We start from the raw sequence: 19,844 nt of genomic DNA, 5'->3' as shown, positions 1-19,844 counted from the left end.
ACCACAAGATATTCTAGTCCTCATGAACTTAACTTGATCACCATTGAAACGTGGTTCTAACAGCTCAGTGACTGAGGCTAATTTGGCATGGCTGCTGTTTCCAGATCCCTTTGCCTGCTACCCTCTGTTACAAGGAGATTGTGTCTTGCCAGGTAGCTTCCTGGTTTCAGAAGGACTCCAGTTACACAGAATCCCCAAGTGGAGGGACATGGCAGTTTCTTTCTGTAAAGAAGAATGGCACTGCTTTCCAAGGGGTCTTTATCAAGCAGCCACTATGCAGAATAAGACACTTCTTCCCTTCAGCAGCTGGTGATCCAAAGGAGAGATCCTGTTACTTCATCTAGTATCTCTACCTGCCCAGGAAATTCATAAATGTAGAGAGCACCTGTAGCCTAGGGTTGGAGGAAGGAAGGGCTTTATGGATGCCCAGAGTCTTGAAAGATAGATTGAGACTTTAGCAGAAGGTTGCAGAGGGGTGATATTATGCCGGGGAATTAACATTCCAAGAACAATCATCAGAAGCGTGGGGAAGGAGTGCACAGCTAAGAGATGTTCCCAATGGAAGGGCAGGTCTTGTAACAAACAGCCGTGGAGGTCATATTGGAAAGTACGTAAAGTTGAAAGAGAGTTGGTCACATGGAGATAAAGCATCGAACTGTTAACTGGAGCTGAGGCGAGAGGGTAGAGGTGATGCAGAATCCTGAGAAGTTGCAGCAGCTAGAGGAAGAGGTGGGAAGCCTCCAGGATATTGTGATATTAAGTCTGTCTGAACTATGCATCCTGAGGAGCACTCTCCGACATTCTGTCTGCTCCTGCTTGACTCTGCCTCCTCACTTTCTCCATCCTCTTTGATCTGTCTCCTCCTTGGAACATGATGTTCACCAAAAGACATTGCCAGATATGACCAGGTGGAAACCCTGAGGGTCGATCTCTCTCTGGTCCCTATTTGTGTGTGGTTTAGCCTGCTGCCCCAGGGGCTGTCTCTAGCCAGAGTTGGCACTGAATAGACTCATGCCACACAAGATGCCAGCACATGATGAATATTCTCTTGGGTGGGGCGAAGGGCATTGTCTGTGTGTTAATTTGTCATTTGGCAAAAAAAAAAAAAAAAAAAAAAAAAATAGTGAGCACTGCTCTAGCCCATGTCTTGGGTTATGATATGGATAGAGGCCCCCTGGCATTAGTCCAGAGGGAGGGTCAGACATTGATGACAAGATTGCACTAAAGAATGAAGATTAGGATGACAGCAAGCTGTGCAGAAGGCCCTGATGTCACCAAAGGTTTGTCACAGGAAAGTGACTTAGTCAGAGGAGGATGGCTGGGGAAAGCTTTTGAGAGGTTTCCTCTCATGCTCCTCAGTCAGCTTGCCATCACTCCCAGAGGGTGCCATGCTCCATCCCACCAGCAGGGGTCCATCCACTTGGTTGGGTTCACCATGATCTAACCTGAGTGGATGCTCACTCACACAAACACTTTCAGTTTCACTTAGAGCTGCCAAGAGGGAGAGCTTAGTCTGGGCTTTCTCCGTCCTCAGTGCCTGGAACCACACTCAAAACAAATTGTTGATGGGTTGATCTGCAACTTATCTGAATAAGCAGAGTGAGGTGCCGGCACTATGATCTATAGAAAGTGGGAGGCATCAACATGTAAAGCGTTGGGGAACAGAGAGGGATCCAGGCCAAGGCTGTATCGTGCATGATCCATGCCAGAGCATGTGTGGCACATTTGAGGGAGCTTAGAGATATTGCAGAACAACCAGAGGTACCCAACATTGACTACAGTGGACCCTGGAGCAGAACAAAATGGTTGTGAGAGGGATGTGTGAGCAGCAAGCAGTTAGCACTGGGGGTATCTTGAGGACACATAGTCCTTATTTGTCTCCAATGTGAATCTAGTATAATTGTAATACTTTATTGTAAATGGTTGTTTCTCTGTCCTGACCACCTGGTCCCAAATAACTGACTCAGAGGCTGAATATGAATTATAAAATGCTTAGTCAGTAGCTCAGGCTTATTACTAACTAGCTCTTACATCTTAGGTTAACCACATTCCTTATTTATGCTTTGACATGTGGCAGTACCTTTATTAGCATGGCATGTTCATCTCTTGCTCCCTCTGTGTCTGGCTGACAACTCCTGACTCTGCCCTTCTCCTTCTCATCATTCTTAATTTGGTTGCCTTGCCTATTGCTAGAGTTTTCCCGCCTTGCCCACAGTCAGGACAAATCTTTGTCACCCGCCAGTCCCACAGCCGCTCAGACCCAACCAAGTAAACACAGAGACTTATATTGCTTACAAACTGTATGGCCGTGGCAGGCTTTTTGCTAACTGTGCTTATAGCTTAAATTAGTCCATTTCCATAAATCTATACCTTGCCACGTGGCTGGTGGCCCACCGGCATCTTCACATGCTGCTGGTCATGGCGGCATCTGGCAGTCAGTCCTTCTGCCTTCCTGTCCTTTTATTTCTCCTCTCTGTTATTCCCGCCTATCCTTCCTGCCTAGCCACAGCTGATCAGGTTTTATTTATTGATCAATCAGAACAACTTGACATACAGACCATCCCCCAGCACAGCCAAGTGCAGACCATCTCAGACACCTGCACTCAGGCCCATGGTCCTAATCATCCTCTATGCGGACCTGCTGGGTAACGCCACAAAGAACCCAAGAAGGGCTCCCACAGGACATACAGAACATCCCACAGCACTTGCCTATATTTCCTGCCTGGCTATTGGCTAATCAGCATTTTATTAAAACCAATTGAGTGAAAAATCTTTACATTGTACAAGAGCATTATTTCACAGCACTTATCATCATTATCATTACCATTATCCCCTAAATGTTTGGATTATCATTATGCCTAGCTCTGTTATTATTGTTTTATTTTTCATAAAAATATGTACTCATACTGGGTGATGATGGCACATGCCTTTAATCCCAGAATTTGGGAGGCAGAGGCAGGCAGAAATCCAAGTTTGAGGCCAGCTTGGTCTACAGAGTGAGTTACAGGACAGCCAGGGATACAAGGAAAAGCCCTGTCTCAAAATAAAATAAAATAAATATGTATTCGTTTGTACATATGTGTACATCCCTGCATGAGCCTTATGTATGCCAGGTATGTGCAGGTGCCCAGGGAGGCAAAGGACACTGGGTCCCCCTGGAGCTGGAGATATAAATAGTTGTGAGTCACCTGAAGTACTTACTGGGAATAAAACCTGGGTTCTCTGGGAAGACAGTAAGTGAAACCATCTTTCCAGCTCCTCTCTCTTTTTTAGACATTTTTTATTATGTAGCTCTGACAGGTCTACCTAGAACTCAGTATGTAGAATAGGCTGGCCTAGAACTCAAGAGATCCTGCCTCTGTGTCCTAAGTACCAAGATTAAAAGTGTGTGCCACCATCCTGGCTCATCATCATCATCTTCTTCAACCTGAGGTAAGACCCAGGCTGCCCTCCTCCTCCTCCTCCTCCTCCTCCTCCTCCTCCTCCTCCTCCTCCTCCTCCTCCTCTTCATCATCATCATCTTCAACCTGAGAGACATCCCAGGCTGCACTCAGACTCCTCTGCTGTAATGGTGCTTGGGTGACAGGGCATCTCACATGCACGGTCCTAATGCTTCTAACTTATAGTGTTAAGGTGATAATTAAATGATTATTACCTGTCAAAGTGCAAGGCCTATATGCATCATTAACTGGTTATGATGGAGTATTAATTATTACCTAGGATATTGATTTTGCCACACACTTAAGCAATAGTGAAAGAAAACTTCTAAGAATGTTGTAAGCATCTCTGGAGGAAGAATAAACTAAGAAAACCACTTTCAGGTGTACCAACCTGTAGTGAGAGGTGGGTTCTCCAAAGTCATGGCTCTGTGACCACCCCCAGATGTCTGCAGATGACTGCCCTGGGGTTCCCGCTCCTGATGCAGAATCAGGCCTGGATGGTACCTGTGTCTTCACAGCAGCGGCTGGGGCACAGTGGGCACGGTCAGTATTGCACCTAACATTTTCCAGGCTTTCAAAGCATCTGCATTTAAGTGACAGCCAGCTGTTTGCAATATGACTGTCAGGTCATCCGATTTACAGGTGGCTTTTACTCTATCAAGTGAGTCAGGCTCAATTGAACTCGAAGGAGGCTGAATTTGGTCCTAAATGAACCCTTGCATGTCATAGTACGTTCAAATTTATCACCACCACCCTTGCCTGTTTCCGTATGTAACACTGCACTTATTTATGTTGGTGCACTCCATTTATGTTGGTGATCAAGGATGAGTTTCCTCACACCCCCTCATTCCTACCAGGGATCTGCCGGTATGCACGACTTTGGCCACACGGTGGCGCTCCGAGCCTAACAATTCCCGGTTCTCGATGGCTGAAAATTTAAAATGCAAACTGAAGAGAGGAAGCGAGATCTGGGTCGAGTAGGTGCGCGTCCGCAGGGAGGCGATCTGGATTCGTGAGTGGGTGGCCTCTCTGTGGAAAATGTCTATGTTCTCGCTGGTTTCCTGGGTCCCAAGCGAAGGTTCTGATGTGAAATGAAAGGGCTAGGTGCTGAAACCCAAACCTTAGACCACAAGCAAATCGAATCTCCATCTTCCCTTGTGCTAGATGAGGGAAAACAGACGAGTAAGACCCGATGGTGGACTTTGCTAGAGAAGGGATATCATCCGACTCCCTAAGTTTTTACTGAAGAAGAGAGGGGTCAGTTCCAGCTCTGACCCCTGCCAATGTGGGAGCCTCAAGAAAGTCTCTCTCTTTTTTTGTTTTCTGTACCTCTGTTTTTATCTTTCGGGGTGTGTGTGTTAACGGCAAGAGGACCAACTTTACAGGGTCATAGTGAGGAGGAAAGGAAATGACGCAGAACCTCAGGACATTGCTCATATCCATTGGTGCAAAACTGGCAGTTTCGTGTGATTTATCCTAAATCCAGCGGAGTGGGCTGGGCCAGGTGATGGGCGGGGTGTGGTAAAAAATTAAAGGCTGGTTTCCACAGCTGCTGTGACCAGTCTAAAGCACCCGGTGGCTGTGGGCATTTAGGGAATCGGACTGCTTGGTCTGCCGGCGTGGGTTCCCTGGCTTCTGCATGCTGAATTAATAACTATGGGGAAAAAAAAAAAAAAAAACTGAAAGAAATCTGGAGCCTTCGGTCTGGAGTATTGGTTCTTACTCATTTGTTTGTTTTTGAGACGGGATCTTCCTGACTTGAGCTCCTCATCCTCCTGCCTCAGCCATCCTGCTGGTGAGATAACAAGCCCCAACCACAACACCCTCTTCTGATATATCTTTTGGTTTTGAGACAGGCTCTGGTTCTGTTTCCCAGTCTATTGTGGAACAATCTCCCACCTCAGCTTCCCAACTAGCTAGGGCCGCCAGCCAGTCCCATGGTGCCCGGCTCGAAATTCTGGCTTTAACTCCAGCTGTACCTCCAGCCTGGTCATCCCCACTGGAGCCAGCTTGAGGTGTCAGGCACACGGGGGTGGGGGGGGGGGGGGAGGAGGCCAAGCAGCACACAACGCTACACAGACGCAAATGCGAAGCACTCAACAAAACCACAGAAGGGTGGGGTTTCTGGGCTGATGCTTGCCCCTTCGACATCTCTCTCATTCATGTCCTTAAACAATAGCTAAAGCTTACTTAAGTGTGTGGCATCTTGCCTTTCCTTACTGTCCTGCATACAATGAAAGTTTGTTTCCTATTGCACAGGACACTACAATTGTTGTGCTGGGTCAGCATACAGCGTATCAGAAGTGCAGCTGACGAAGCTGTGTTTACGAATGTCTGCCTAACTGGAAGGACGATGTCTGGACTGAGTGTACTGGAGATGAGCTAAAAGTTAAAACGGCAGACACAGCGGAAGGCGTGCTGTACGACCTGACGTGTGTGGGGTTTGAGAGCAAGCAAAACCATCTCCAGGTTCAGGGAAGAGAACAGTGGAAGCTGGGGGCCGGCTGGCAGAGAAGGGGCACCAAGGGAACCTGCTTGATAATAGAGACATGCTGTCTATATTGGGGTTTGAGTGAGGCCAGCATATACATTTGCCAGAATTCATGGGACTGTTCACTTTAGAGCAACAAAGACAGCCATAAAAAAATGTCCCTCAAAACAGTGGTCCCAGAGTATACAGGAAAGCCCATGATGTCATGGGAAAGGAAGGGGTCTTTCCATACAGTCACAAGTCCTTCTTGGCTGCTTATACAACTGAAAAACATATGAAATGTCAGCTAATCTTCCAGACAGCTTTGAAACCCAGGGACGGCTTTCTTCATGCACACACGGTCTGTGTCTTTTCAGATGTTTACAGAGTATTTACAAAGAGTCGTCCTTTGGGTGACAGTCGTAATTAGGGAAACTGGCAGAGAAAATTATCACATACCATAAAAGAGGGATAATTAGTCCTCTGCCATATACAATATTATTATCAAATGGTATTCACCCTGGAATCCAATTGGTTCATACACACTGGCCTCGTAGGGAAGCTCCTCCCTTCCACATCACTCTGGTTATGAAGCTGCCACGTTCCATGGATGATGGGCCATATGGTACTTAACATCAGAATGAAAATGAGCTTGTGCTTTTTGTGTGAGATGCTAAAATTTATTAGAAAATCAGAAAGCCTAATTTCCACCAAGTTCCTGAGACCTACCATCTGCTTCGTGAAAAAAAAGAAAGGGGGAGTTGTTGTGGGTTTTTTTTTTTTTTTTAACCATTTACTTATTGTGAAGTGTGAGCGTTTGTATGTGTTTGAAAAAACAGAGTGGGGGTTTTGAGCTGTAAGGGGGAGCCAGAGCAAGCCCATTTGGTAGAGCCAAAAGAGCTGTCAGCTGAATGTGGTGGGAAGGGTAGCGTAATTATGGAAATCATCTATTCTGGAGGCTGTTTCCCATGACCACATGTCCCCTTCACATAGGACCAGCACAGGGTCCTCTGGCTTTTGCAAACATGCACCATCACTGTTTTGGAGTGAAGAGGGGCTTCACTCAATCCTGGTGTCTCTGAGGGTCTGGCCTCTCCATAGGGTAGATGGAGTGAGTGAAGAGGGGGGAGCCAGGAGCTGGAGAAAGCCAATGATGGAGACACCGGGAAAGCTTTCTCAGGGAAGCTGCGGCTGGGTGAGAGAGGGTTCCAGAAAGGAGAATGTGAGGGGTGCCCTTTTGCCAAGCTAGAGCTCCTGGGACCGATGGCCAGGGGACTTCAGGAGAGCACCTGGTCTGTCTGGACAGATGTCCTTGAACCATCTCAGTCTCCTCATGGTCAAGGTCTTGTGTCAACCATGAGTCACATTTCAGTGGCCGCCGTGGACCTCCACACTCTGTGTCAGGAGGGTCCACGCCCTCCTCCATCAGTTTATCACGCTTATTTATTCAGCCTCTTGTGTTTGCACCACAGCGGCCAGGTCCGCCAGAACAGCCTCAGGTGACACTCACGGGATCTGGTTAGTGGCTGCGTTTCTCATCTGTGACCCCAAGAAATGCTCAGGCAGTAGACTTCAGGCAACAGCTTACCTGGGCCTCAGCATTGCTGTGATTCAGCGGGAGAATGGAGTTTCCAGGCCCCAACAGAATCCACATTGAGAGCATCACAGGGTCAAGTGCTGGTCGAGGCAGGCATTTCTTGGATGTCATCCGAAGGGGGTTAATTAGAGGCCTCCCAGGAGACAATCTCCTGTAAGAGGCAGCCTTCCTGAGGGATGCAGGGGGTCTCTTTGAAGCCAAGTTCAGGATTCTGGGAATACACTTGTGATTGGCTTCCAGAAACAGTACTGCTGCCCCAGTCCCTGGCCTCCTCAGGCCTCAGACATGCTGTGTGGAAAGCGGGTTTGTCAAACAGCAGGCAGGAATTTCGGTATCTGTTTCTCAGAATGAACCAGGCATGCCTTTAATCCCAGGACTCTGGAGCCAGAGACAGGAGGATCTCTGTGACTCCAAGGCCAGTCTGGTCAACATAGTGAGTTCCAGGACAGCCGGGGCTACATAAAGATCCTGTCTCAAGAGAAAGCAAGCAAGCAAGCAAGCAAGCAAGCAAACAAAACAAAACAAACAAACAAAACCAAAAAATAAACACCAGAGACCTTCTGGGGAGGGAAGGTCATACACAGCAAAATCGGTAGGAAGAGTCACCAGTCACCATAGTCCTGAGGGTCTGGCAGGGCTGGGACACTCTTCCTTCAAGTCCCCCAACTTGCCACGCACAGGTGGCAAGGCAGTACAGTCAGCCTCCTGGAGTTCTGCTGGTCTCTGCCGTGTGGGCTACAGCCTCCACGGGGAGAGCATGGCACACGGCTGTTGTGTTGACACCTCCGGGGGATGCCTCGGGCTTCACACTCAAGTCCTGAGAGCTTAGCATTGGAGATGTGCACCCCCTGGGGTGCCAGGTGCCAAGTCCCACCCGCTCCCAACAGAGTCAGCCCGGCCGGCCTTTTACTCCCTAGGCAGGGTTCAGCAGGAGGTTTGGTTAGTTCCCAACTTCATTGTGGAAGAGCTGGTCTGTTTCAAGACATCTTCCAGAGACTCAGTAAGCCAGCTGGGACACCGGGTGTACGCAGCCCGGACCTGGAGACACCTCGCTGGACATCATGGTAAGCAGCTGCCAGTGGCATCTATTCTGCTGGGACCAAGCCTCCCTGGCACCAGGTGTGGGTAACTTTACTCAAGATTTTGACAGAAACGATCACCAAAGCAATACGACTCTAGATAGTTTTTGAAAGTCTAGGTGTGGAATTTCAAAAGAAAACTAATTGCAGTTTCCAGTGCCTATCAAGTTAAAAGTCAGGCAAGCTTCATGAATCATAGAAACACTATTTACCTTCCTAAGTCTATTACTTTTCAAGGTCAAGCTATCTGCTTGGCTTTTTTCTTTGGCACTGTGTGTGGTCATGGTATCACTTTGCATCTTCAGGTTCTGTGTGTCCACCTAGCCTGGATATCTTGTTATAACTTTAAAAAAAAAAAAAGTCAATTTAGAGCTGTAATTCTTCCTTCCAGAAGAATCCTGAAGTGAGCAGGAGGGATCTCACTGTAGTAGCTGCCCCAAGCAGCATCGGCCAGGAGCTAGGAGGATGAAGGGTAGGTTTTCAGCAGAAATGGGGATGTTTGCATAATTTCAAATGACCTTTAGCAAACATTTAGTAAATGCTGAGGTAAGTATGGTAGGGCTTAAAGTAGAGAATCCTGGCAGACACTGCCTCAGCACAGTGTTCAGTGTGAAACGCCTCAGCCATCCTTATGATAGACCGGCACAGATGGGGTTCCGGAGAGCTAAGAGGATGTTAGCAGAGCAAACACACAAAACCACCCTGAGGTCGGCTTTCAGCTCCCCACCTTAGCTGACACTGCACTGTAGGAGAGGAACTCCTTCATGCTGCGAGATGCTTCAGTTAAGGAAGCCATCAACAAGTGAAGTTGGATGGGGCTCCCAGGAGCACGGGCATCCCCACAACCCTTCTGAAAGTTTAAAATCCCGTGACTTGTTTAGAATGCAACAAGATATGTACACGTGTGTATACGTGTGTGTGACATGTAATATATTAAAAAAAATCAAGAATTGGTGGGTTGACATCAGGGTCAGCAGTAGGTAAACAAGAATGTTCTCTTCTAAATGAGTCACTGATTTTGGTGAAATTATTAAGGCCACTCCACGTAGTTAAAAGGGAGGTTTATTTTGTGGGGTAACTTACAAGTGAAGGGATAGGTAACAGGGTCTGGGAAAGGTGTAGCACAGCCACAGAGTTCTCTGGAGAACTCTGCTCGGTTTGCCTCCAGCGTCCAGGGTCCAGGAACCAAGAGAGCCAGCGCATCCGGATCTCGGGTTATCAGGGTCCTCTCTCGGCCCACCTTGTAGGCGTGACTGTTACCGAAGCCTCAATGGGGGTTGGAACTTCCAGATCAAAGCTGGAATGGCTACCCACTACACACTGCCTCACTGCTAACACGACTTTAAAGTTTCTCCTCTTAAAGCTTTATTCTTAAGTATAATTATCTGATTTTTATTGAAAACCTTTTAAAAACGCTCCTATATTGAAATAAGGGCGCCAGAGCTGGAAAGCAGCTCCATACAGGGCTGGCCTAGCACACACAAATCCCCAGTTTTGATTCTCAGCACCCCATAAAGAAGGCCCATACCTCTAACAGAATCACTCAGAAGGTAGGTGGAAGGTTTGGAAGTTCAAGATCAGCCTTGGCAACATGGTGAGTTCAAGGCTATCCTGGAATACTATAAGAAATTCTGTCTCAAGAATACAAATAAAAAATAAAGTGTTTCTTTAAACTGAAAATTCATACAATATATTCTGATCATGGTTTCCCCTCCCTCTTCTCTTCCCAGATCCTTCCCACCTCCCTGCCCATCCAACTCTACACCAACCTCTCTCTCTCTCTCTCTCTCTCTCTCTCTCTCTCTCTCTCTCTCTCTCTCTAGAAAACAAACAGGCAAATAAAACAAACATAACAAAAGAAAAAGAAAATCGCCAGAAACACACACACACACACACACACACACTCAAAACATATAAAACACAAAATTAGGAACTGTAATATATAAATGAAAGAGAAGAAAGGTTAAAAATGTCCAAACAAAGCAATATGGGGGAAAAAACACCATTGAGTTTGTTTTGTGTTGGCCATCTACTGCTAGGCATGGGCCTGCCCTTAATTGCGGTTAATATATCCAAGAGTACTCCAATAGAGAAAGTGAGCTTGTGTCTACTTTCTCCTCTCAGCCCTGGGACAAAAAGTAAAACTTTTTGTTGTTGTTGTTGTTTTTTGAGAGGGTTTCTCTGTGTAACAGTCCTGGCTGCCTGGCTGTCCTGGAACTCACTTTGTAGACCAGGCTGGCCTTGAACTCCCAGAAATCCACCAGCTTCCTGAGTGCTGGGATCAAAGGCATGCACCACCATGCCCTGCTAAAAATATTCTTAAAGAGAGGAGATTCTTGAATAAAATGGCCACATCTTGTATCACTTATTCCAGACATGAAACCCTGCCAATATTTTGTTTGTTTGTTTGAGACAGGATCTCTTACAGCCCAAGCTGGTCTTGAACTCATTGTGTAGCTGAAGATAACCTTAAACTTTTGATCCTCCTGACTCTACTTTCCAAGTGCTAAGACTGTAGATGTGCACCATCTTGCTGGTTTACACAATAGTGGGGACTGAACCCAGGGCTTTGTTCATGCTGGACAAGCACACTATCCATGGAGCTACATCCCCAGTCACTGTTTGTATTGACTTGGTTTTATAGGTAAGTAGAAGAAATGATTATTGATTTTGTATCAATATAGAGCTAGAAAAATCATGTTGATATCTCATTAAGAAACTGCTGGTTTTGCAAAAGCAGCTACTGTATACTAGAGCACATTTTAGATTTCAAAGGTAAATTACTTACGTGTGAGACAGAATCTTCTGTAGCCCAGGCTCGATGCACTCAGTATGTGCCCATGGATGTCCTTGAACTTCTAGCCCCTCCTCCTTCCACCTCCAGAGTGCTGGGATGGCAGGTTTGGAACATCATGCCCAGTTTCTGTGGGGTTGAAGGTCAAACCCACAGCTCTCAGGCATGCTAGGCAAGTGCTCTACAGACTGCTCCATCCCGAGCCCTTCAGTGCACAGTCTCTGGGGAGCATGGCTCTTGGCACTCAGAGTCACCATGTGCTTCTATCCATCATGTCATTCAGCTTCAGGAGGAAGGACCGCTCTGATGCCCATTGTGAGATTGCAGGAAGGGCCAATGTCAAACAGCGCCTTCTTGAGTAGCCTCCAGAACCATTCAGCTATAACTTAACAATGATCCCCCGGGTGCTATCATCTCCCAGCTCCTATCATTTCCAGTGTGGCTCATGGAGAAGACTGGGTTCATAGAAGTTAGACAATTCACCCCCAAACACACAGCTCTAAGGCACAGACAGAACCCTGCATGGCTCTAGAGCCCAAGCCTTTCCTTCTAAATGCCCCCATCTCCCGGCCTCACTAAGGCTGTATTACAGGATGGAGTGTGTACCCCAGTCAACAGATGGCAGGCACAGACACTGGGAGAAGGATTGAGCTAGCCCTCACCACTTTCAGACACTTCAACACTCCTTTCAAACACGAGCCTTTCTCGAGGGTGCCTCAGGTAGGACCCAAGTTTCCTCTGAAAGGCTGGGATGGCCCTGGCCAGTGAGAGTCCCTGCTGGCTTGTCCTCTGGCTGGAGAGCAGTGCTGGTATCAGAGGGCCAGAGAAATCTAGGGCTGGCTGTGACGCTTGCCCACTTCTACGAAGTCCTTGAGTGATCTGTGACGGGATGATGGAGGTGTCTTCTGAGAATCCTCTGCAGACAGGGGAGCGGCAGCTCCAGAAACTCCAGCACACTGCGCACCAGCCTGTCGGTTCTCTGCTTTTCCCAGTGGTGACATCTGTCAGCAGTGAAGGAGAAGAACATACATCTCCTCTCATCTTTTCTCTTTTCAAAGACGTGTGTGGTGCTGAGCTCGAATTCAGGTTTTGTGCCGGTGAGGTCAGCACTCAGTCCTGAAGCCCCACTGGAGCTGAGAGCATGGTATTAGTATTTAGATGCTGTGTGGGATTCTCTGTGACCTATGGATTTGGGGGCCCCAGGGATTAGCTATATCCATCCCAAACACCGATGAACACCAAAGATAAAAAGCTGGGCCACTTGTCTAACTGACCAAATCCAAGGTTTACCATCCAAGTGGTTGAAACCCAGAAAAGATGATAAGGCTACATGCAATCCAGCAACTATCAGACTCCCCTGAGCCTCAGTTTCCCTTCCTGTACACTGGTAGGTGTCCATGGTCATTGGGGTGAAGATAATGGACATGATGCTCTCATTTGATCTCACATTCTTTTGTAAAGATCAATGAGGCAAATAATTATAAGCTTTGTTAACCTGGATTGATTAGAAACACCTGGGAATATTTACAGATTTCCTCAAGTTCAGACTGGAGGTTTCAGTTGGGTATTTATACATTTAGTGTGTTTATTAAACACCTGCTGTGTGCCAGGTTCTATCTTGGTACTTTAATCAAAATATAGGTAAATGACTCATGCACCTTCATCTATGGAGCTTATGATTTAGCAAGGGAAGGAGCCTGCTGAGCTGGGGAATGGTAGCAGGCACTGGGATGAGCCAAGGTTGGAGGAGTGGACACAATACCGAATGAGTGCATTGGTGCCAGGCTAGGGTGAGGAGGAGACATCTTGGGTCTGGGGGAGGGGTGACTATGACGCTGTTGTGGGAGCTGGAACTATAACAGGACAGAGGCATTTCCAGAGTAGAACTATGCTAGTGACCCCCTCTGTGCTGCTGCCCTGGGTCCTTTCTCTTTAAAACCTCCGTCATGGGGCTGGGAAGCTGGTTCCATTGACAAACTGCAGGCTATACAAAGCATAAGGTCCTGAGTTCAGATCTCTAGTACTGTGTAAAAATCTGGTGTGTATGGGTTGGGAGAGGGTGTTACCTGTAATTCTAGCACTTGGAGGTGGGGGCCGGACAATCTCTAGAGCTTGCCAGCCAGCTAGTCCAGCCAATCAGTGAGCTCCAAGTTCAGTGGGAGCCCTTTGTCTGAAGTGATTGAGGAAAACTCCATACTGTGCAACTTTGACCTCTGGTCTCCATGCGTGCGCGCGCGCGCGCACGCGCACACACACACACACACACACACACACACACACAGAGAGAGAGAGAGAGAGAGAGAGAGACAGACAGACAGACAGACAGACAGACAGACACAGAGAGGCACACAGAGGCACACACAGACACAGAAAGGCACACAGAGGCACACAGACAGACAGACAGACAGACACACCTATGGTGAGGACCCTGCTGGTACATACCTGTAATGGGAAATGAAGGCAGGAGAACTGGAATCCAAGGCCATCCTTGCCCACATAGATTTTGAGCCCAGCCTGGATTACAGGAGACCCTGTCTCAACAACCTGAAACAAGAAAGAAAAGAAGCTCTGTGACAATCCAGACATATATAATCAACTTCTGGCCAGGCACTGATGAACAAAAGGGTCCTTTGCTTTAGGAAGAACCTTCTAGAACTCAGTTCATTGGTGCTTTCCAATAGGATCCAGCCCTGAGGCAGGAGCCCAGGAGCTGAGGCAGGTTGGGTGACCTGTATGGTCCATGCAGGGCACTAATGACTCTTAGAGGCCCTTCCGGTTCTGTTGGAGCAGAAAAGGGAACAGATGAATGAGGGAACCCATAGGAAAGATCTCCCTATTTCCCTGATGCTGGCTTTTAGGGAGTGGATAGTAGGGTGGAATCTGCTTCACCTTCCAGTATTATCTTTTTCTTTTCTCTCTTCCTCCTCCTCCTCCTCCCCCTCCTCCTCCCCCCCCCCCCTCCTCCTCCTCTTTTTCTTCATGCTAGAGAGGGAACCCAGGCTTTTGCACTACCAGGCAAATGCTCGACCACTGAGCCACACCCCAGCTCATCTTTCTCAATCTGTACTGTTGGTTCCTTCTTTTCTCCACTCTTTACTTCCTGCACACACACCCAGACCTAGATTTATTTTTATAAAGACAAAACAATGTGTCCTTTCACTACCTTTTTGGACCTGACACAAAGTGTGTACCCTCAGTCTCCCAGTGTCCAATGTAATGCCTTCAAACCCTTCATCCATCCAGCAACTGCCTATTCAAAGTGGGGTCCCAAGGAGCAGGAAGCCCCTTCTGAGGATGGTATGATTGGAACTCCAGCTCACAGGATCCCTGTCTGCACACCACCAGCCTCTGGCTGCTCAGCTTTTCCTCCACCAGGAAAGGGTGACAGCTACTCAGTGACCAGAAAACCCCGGAAAAGCCACCATCAGCTCCCGAGGATGCACACCTCCAAAGACACCCACAGGAAGGCTGGGTCTAGGGCATCATGCTTCGTTCTCCAAATTTCCCCTTCTTTTGCGTTCTAGTATGGATTCATCAACACCTGTCTGCAGTCTCTCGTGACAGAGAAATTCGGTGAAGAGATGTGGGAAAAACTGAGGTGAGTGCCTCAAAAGGAAGGTGAAGCTTCCACGTGGTCTGTCATTTCTTTTCTTTCTTTTTAAACCATTCCAGTATTTTACTGACTTCTTGATGAGAGTTAGTTGATGGCTAACTGTGCTATTCTAATGCGCAATGAGATGTAGTGACTTGGAGACCAACTATAGTGCCTTAAACACACTAACTAGACACAGAAACGACTCCTTATCATGTGTATGTCCATGTGAGTATGTGGGTGCATGTGTGTTTGCATGCATGTGGAGGCCAGAGATCCATCAGATGTCTTCCTCAATCTCTCTCCCTATCTTTTGGATATAGAGTATCTCACTGAACCTGGAGCTCACTGATTTGGATAGCCTAGTAGCTGACAAGTTCTAGGGATCTGCCTGCCTCTGTCTTCCCTCAACTCCCGTGTTGGGGTTGTACCACCACGTACCACCATGCCCTGCTTTTATGTGGGTGTTAGGGTCCCAAACTTAGGTCCTCATGCTTGTGTGGAAAACACTTTCCTGACTGAGGCATCTTTCCAGACCCCCATATCCTCTTTATTCCTAAAATAAGCCTTAAAACAGGGTCCCCCGGGTGTTAACAAGAATTCACATGATTCTAGCAGGTATTTCACAAATGAGCTTCCATTTGCATTCTCTGTGTCTCTCTTCTTTTCACGTGTCTCTGTCCGTTTTCACGTGTCTTTCTGTCTCTCTCCACCCCTCCCTCTCCTAATAGCAGCGATTCCACTTAGGGCCTTGGCCCATGCTAGGTCCTTAGCGTTGCTCTACACCGTCTTTGTTGTTTGTGATCACTGATGAGGAAGCAAAGCATGTGGGAGGGGAGGGGAGAGGTGGAGGAGAGAGGGAGAGACTAGGACTCGAACCCAGGGTCTTGAGTGTGCCAGGCAAGCAAGCTGCCACTAAGCCATAGCCTCCCTCCTTATGTGTTCTTTAGATAATTCTTAGTTTTCCCTTCCTGACTTCATCCAGCAGTTTTTTTTTTTCTTAACTGTGCCATTTACATCTCCAAATAGTCTCTCATTTGATTTCTGTAATCTTCCCGGCCACACACCTTCCGGTGTTACAGATTGGGGTCCAAAGGGTCTCAGAAATCACCTAGTCCTCTCGACGAGAAATGAGAGCAAAAGTATGGAAGGTGATTGGCTTCCTCAGTTAATCAATAACAGGTAAATTAAGACGATTAGGCACGGCTTTGTTTACGAAATCTCCAAAAATTTTACATGGTAATAGCCAATTCTGGTTAAGAAGCAGAAAAACGGGGACTTGCCCATTGGCATGGACTGTCAGTGCAGCCCCGTGACCCCAAAGTGACGAAGATGAGCGCATGCTTTGACGCCGGAAGCCAGCTTGTGGAAATCTGTCCTCTGAAAAGTATATTATCTTGTCCTACATCACACATATGCACATATATGTGAGGAAAGATATGACATCGCCTTATATTTAAATGAAGTAAATTAAAAATTAAGTTCTTCGGGTGTCAAAAACAAATCCACCAGCAAATGGAATGACAAAATTTGTACCATTGCATATGATGGTCGCAAAGTCTATGAGGTGAACTGTCAAATTGTGTGATGCTATTAGGTTAAAAAGACCAAAGAAACAGACAAAACTTATATAACTACCAGATAAATCACGCAACCAAACAAAAATGTAAGAGAAAGTTCAAAACAAGTAATAATTGAATTTAGATTTTTTTCTCTCAATATCTATGAGCCAAATTTCCCATTTTCTATTTCTTAATTTTTAATAGGTTTTTATTGTTTTTTATTTAAACAAACCTAAAATGTTCAATGCAAGTTTTCTGTCTGCCTCTGGTTTCAAATAAAGCAGAGTTGAGGAGGGAGTAAGTTACCTACAAGCATGGGCGAAACTGAGGTGGAGGCAGGCCAAGCCTGCACCCTGAGCTCTGTGGTTGCCTTCACTGGAGAGTTTGAAGGATATTCCAGACCCAAACCATAGCAATCATTTAGTCAAAATCTCTTCACTTTAAAACAAAACAGAAACCCTGAGTGTTGGAGAGGTCAAGTGACTTGGTTGGCACCAAACTGCAAGTCAGAGGCTGGGCCAGGACAAAAATATCAGTTTTGCCTCCTCCTGTGGGTGGAGGTGAGTACATGCGTGTGGTCACCTATAGAAGCCAAGAAAAGGTTATTTGATCCCCTGAAGTTGGGACCATAGGTGGCTGTGAGCTTTCCAATGCGGGTGTTGGAAACCAACCCTGGGTTCCGTGAAGGAGAAGCAGGGGTTCTTAACTGCTGAGCCACCTCTCCAGTCCCAGCATCTGCATTTAAGGGCTCCTTTGGGGACCTGCTCTGGGGAGTACTGCCTGGGTGAGTGAGCCTTTGTTCGCAGCCTCCACGTCTTGGAGGACCAGTGGTGAGAACACAGGAAGGAACACCCTTCCTCCACGGAGGACCTACTTTGAGTCACACACCTTTTCATCAAAGCCTAACATGAAGGCTGTAAAGCAGTTTGTTGCTTCTCTTCCCTAAGAAGGAAACCAAGTTCCAGAAAGGCCCTTCCTTATTGGAGGCTTTACAGTAAATGGGGCCGACTAGTCCCACTAACTACAGAAAGCGAAGTTTGTGATGGCAAAGCGTCCTCTCCTAATCTGTGCCATGTCTCCGGGTGAAAGCAGAGGGCATCTCTGTAAATGTGCATTTACTGACCTCGGTCGCTATGTCTGGTGCTGTGGGAACACTGCGGGGCTAGTGAATCCAATAGATCAGTCACCAGTCGATTTCACCATCTGCATAGACCTTACCTTATAGATCTGGAATTCGGGAAGCAAGATGTCCTAGGTCCACGTCCCATGGGATACTGAGACCATTGTCCCAATACAGAATGGACAGCCATCAGTGTTGGACTAGATGCAGAAGAGCAGAGGGTAATTAGTTGATTGGCAGCTTGATTGTATTAATGTAAAATGCATAGGGCATGACTGAGGCACACTCCTGGGTGTATCTGTGAGGTGAGTTCCAGAGAGGATTAACCGATAGAAAACGCACAGTGAACATGGGTGATACTGTTCCCTGGGCTAGAGACAAATGACTAAATCAAAAGGGGGAGAGGGACATGTGGCCTGCACATCTTCATCTCCCTCTGCTTCCTGATTCACCCAAATGTGAGTGAGCTCCTACTGCCGTGCCTTCCTGCTACGGTGGACTGTCGTCTTTCAAACTATGATCAAGGATAAGCTACATCTTGCTGGGCATCTGGCCACAGCAATGAGAAAGATGACCAAAACAGAGCACAAGTGTGCAGGGGGATAAGAAACACCACCAGGAGCAGAGGACCTAGCAAGACAATGTTTGGGGTTTGTGTCACCAGGTTTTAGCTTGAGTGTTTGCTTAATCTAGAAGATCTGAGGATGTGTTCACATGGTCAGCGCTAATTAGACGCTAAAAGCCAAGAGTAAGGTCTATCCAATAAGCACGGCTAGCTATGAAACTAGATTCATTTAGGGAATACTATTAAAAAGAACTCCATAGTACAGAAATGTCAGCTTATAAACATAAATTGAAACAAAGCCAAGATTATTTGCTGTGCCAAAGGATCTACTTTGGGCTATGTTTAAACAACAAATTCCCTAGTGCTTTTAAAGCAGAATTTTTGCTGAAAGGGGGAAAAAAGCCATCAATTCCCATACAAAACTTAGAAGAAATGATTAGGCAAAGTGAACTATGTCTGCAGACGTTATGACATAGATTTTATTTTATATGAAATAATCAGAAACAGATGTGTGTCCTCCTCCACTCGCCTTGCTGATTTTGTTCTCCTATAGTCTAGATTTATAGGTTTCTAATTCTGAGCCCCCCTTTTGTAACCTCCTGGCTTCAACATCAACAGTGGAGGCAACTAATGGGCTGGGAAGAGTAGGGCCTTTGGGATGAGCTTCGCCTCCACACTTCACAGTCTGCTCACTGGCTGATTGGGTGGGGCCACTTTCCTCACTAGGCAGGTGTGCTTATTCAACTGCTTTTTTTGTTTGTTTTGTTTTTGTTTTTCGAGACAGGGTTTCTCTGTGTAGCTTTGTGCCTTTCCTGGGACTCACTCTGTAGCCCAGGCTGGCCTTGAACTCACAGAGATCCTCCTGCCTCTGCCTCCCAAGTGCTGGGATTAAAGGCGTGTGCCACCATTGCCCAGCTTGCTTGTTCAGCTCCTAGCACGTGCTGGGCAGAGGTACTGGCATTGGGAGGGTAGTGATGAGAAGACACAGGGGCTGTGTCAGGGAAGGGATTCTAGTGTGAGGATCAGAAAGCAAACAAGTGCATAAGTGAAAACTTTTCAGATTGCCCAAAGAGCTGTGCAAACGTAGAGCATTTGAAAGAGACTGATGAAAGACACATGTCTCCACGTAGGGGTTAGAAACAGTCTCTAGTGGAGGCAACCTATGATCTGGAAGGAAGCAGCCAGCCTGGGTCAGGGAAGTGTGTGTACTCCAGAAGAGGAAACAGCAAATGCCAAAAGTCTGGGGCGAGCTGAACTTGATGGAAAACAACCAGTGTGACTGGGGTATCACACGTGTGCTGTCTGGTAGAAGGTAAAGGAGAGAAGGTTTGAGGGACCAGAGCATCGACATGGGTAGAAGATAGAAAGGCATCGACACTTCTTTCTAGTGAGCATGGGTTACTAACCCCTGAGCCTCTTTACACCCACTCACAAGTATAGAGGACAAATGGCCCTTGTTGTGGGGTATCCACCAGAGAAGACTGCTGGAACATGGCTTTAAGCCAATAGAAAGTCTTTATTAGCTGGCCGAGGACTACAGTGGGTGTTCAGAATCCCAGTGTAGCACCAAGCCTTTCTCAGGGTGAGTTTTTAAGCACAAAACCCATGTTCTGGGTTGACATACT

The 19,844-nt window shown here is 47.0% G+C and overlaps 1 protein-coding gene across 1 annotated transcript in view; it reads left to right on the top strand.

The window, feature by feature from the left end:
• The first annotated feature begins 14,946 nt into the window (after window positions 1-14,946).
• Window positions 14,947-19,844, top strand: part of LOC102902817 (guanylate cyclase soluble subunit beta-2-like) — a 69,262-nt gene continuing 64,364 nt past the window's right edge. The window contains exon 1 of the mRNA XM_076545151.1: window positions 14,947-14,978. Within this exon, the coding sequence (XP_076401266.1) occupies window positions 14,962-14,978 (17 nt within the window). The 5' untranslated portion in view covers window positions 14,947-14,961. The remainder of the gene's footprint in view (window positions 14,979-19,844) is intronic.

The sequence above is a fragment of the Peromyscus maniculatus genome, chromosome 9 (assembly GCF_049852395.1).
Source record: "Peromyscus maniculatus bairdii isolate BWxNUB_F1_BW_parent chromosome 9, HU_Pman_BW_mat_3.1, whole genome shotgun sequence".
Taxonomy (NCBI): domain Eukaryota; kingdom Metazoa; phylum Chordata; class Mammalia; order Rodentia; family Cricetidae; genus Peromyscus; species Peromyscus maniculatus.
The sequence above is the reverse complement of the archived record's forward strand: the minus strand, read 5'-3'. Positions and strand labels throughout refer to the sequence as shown.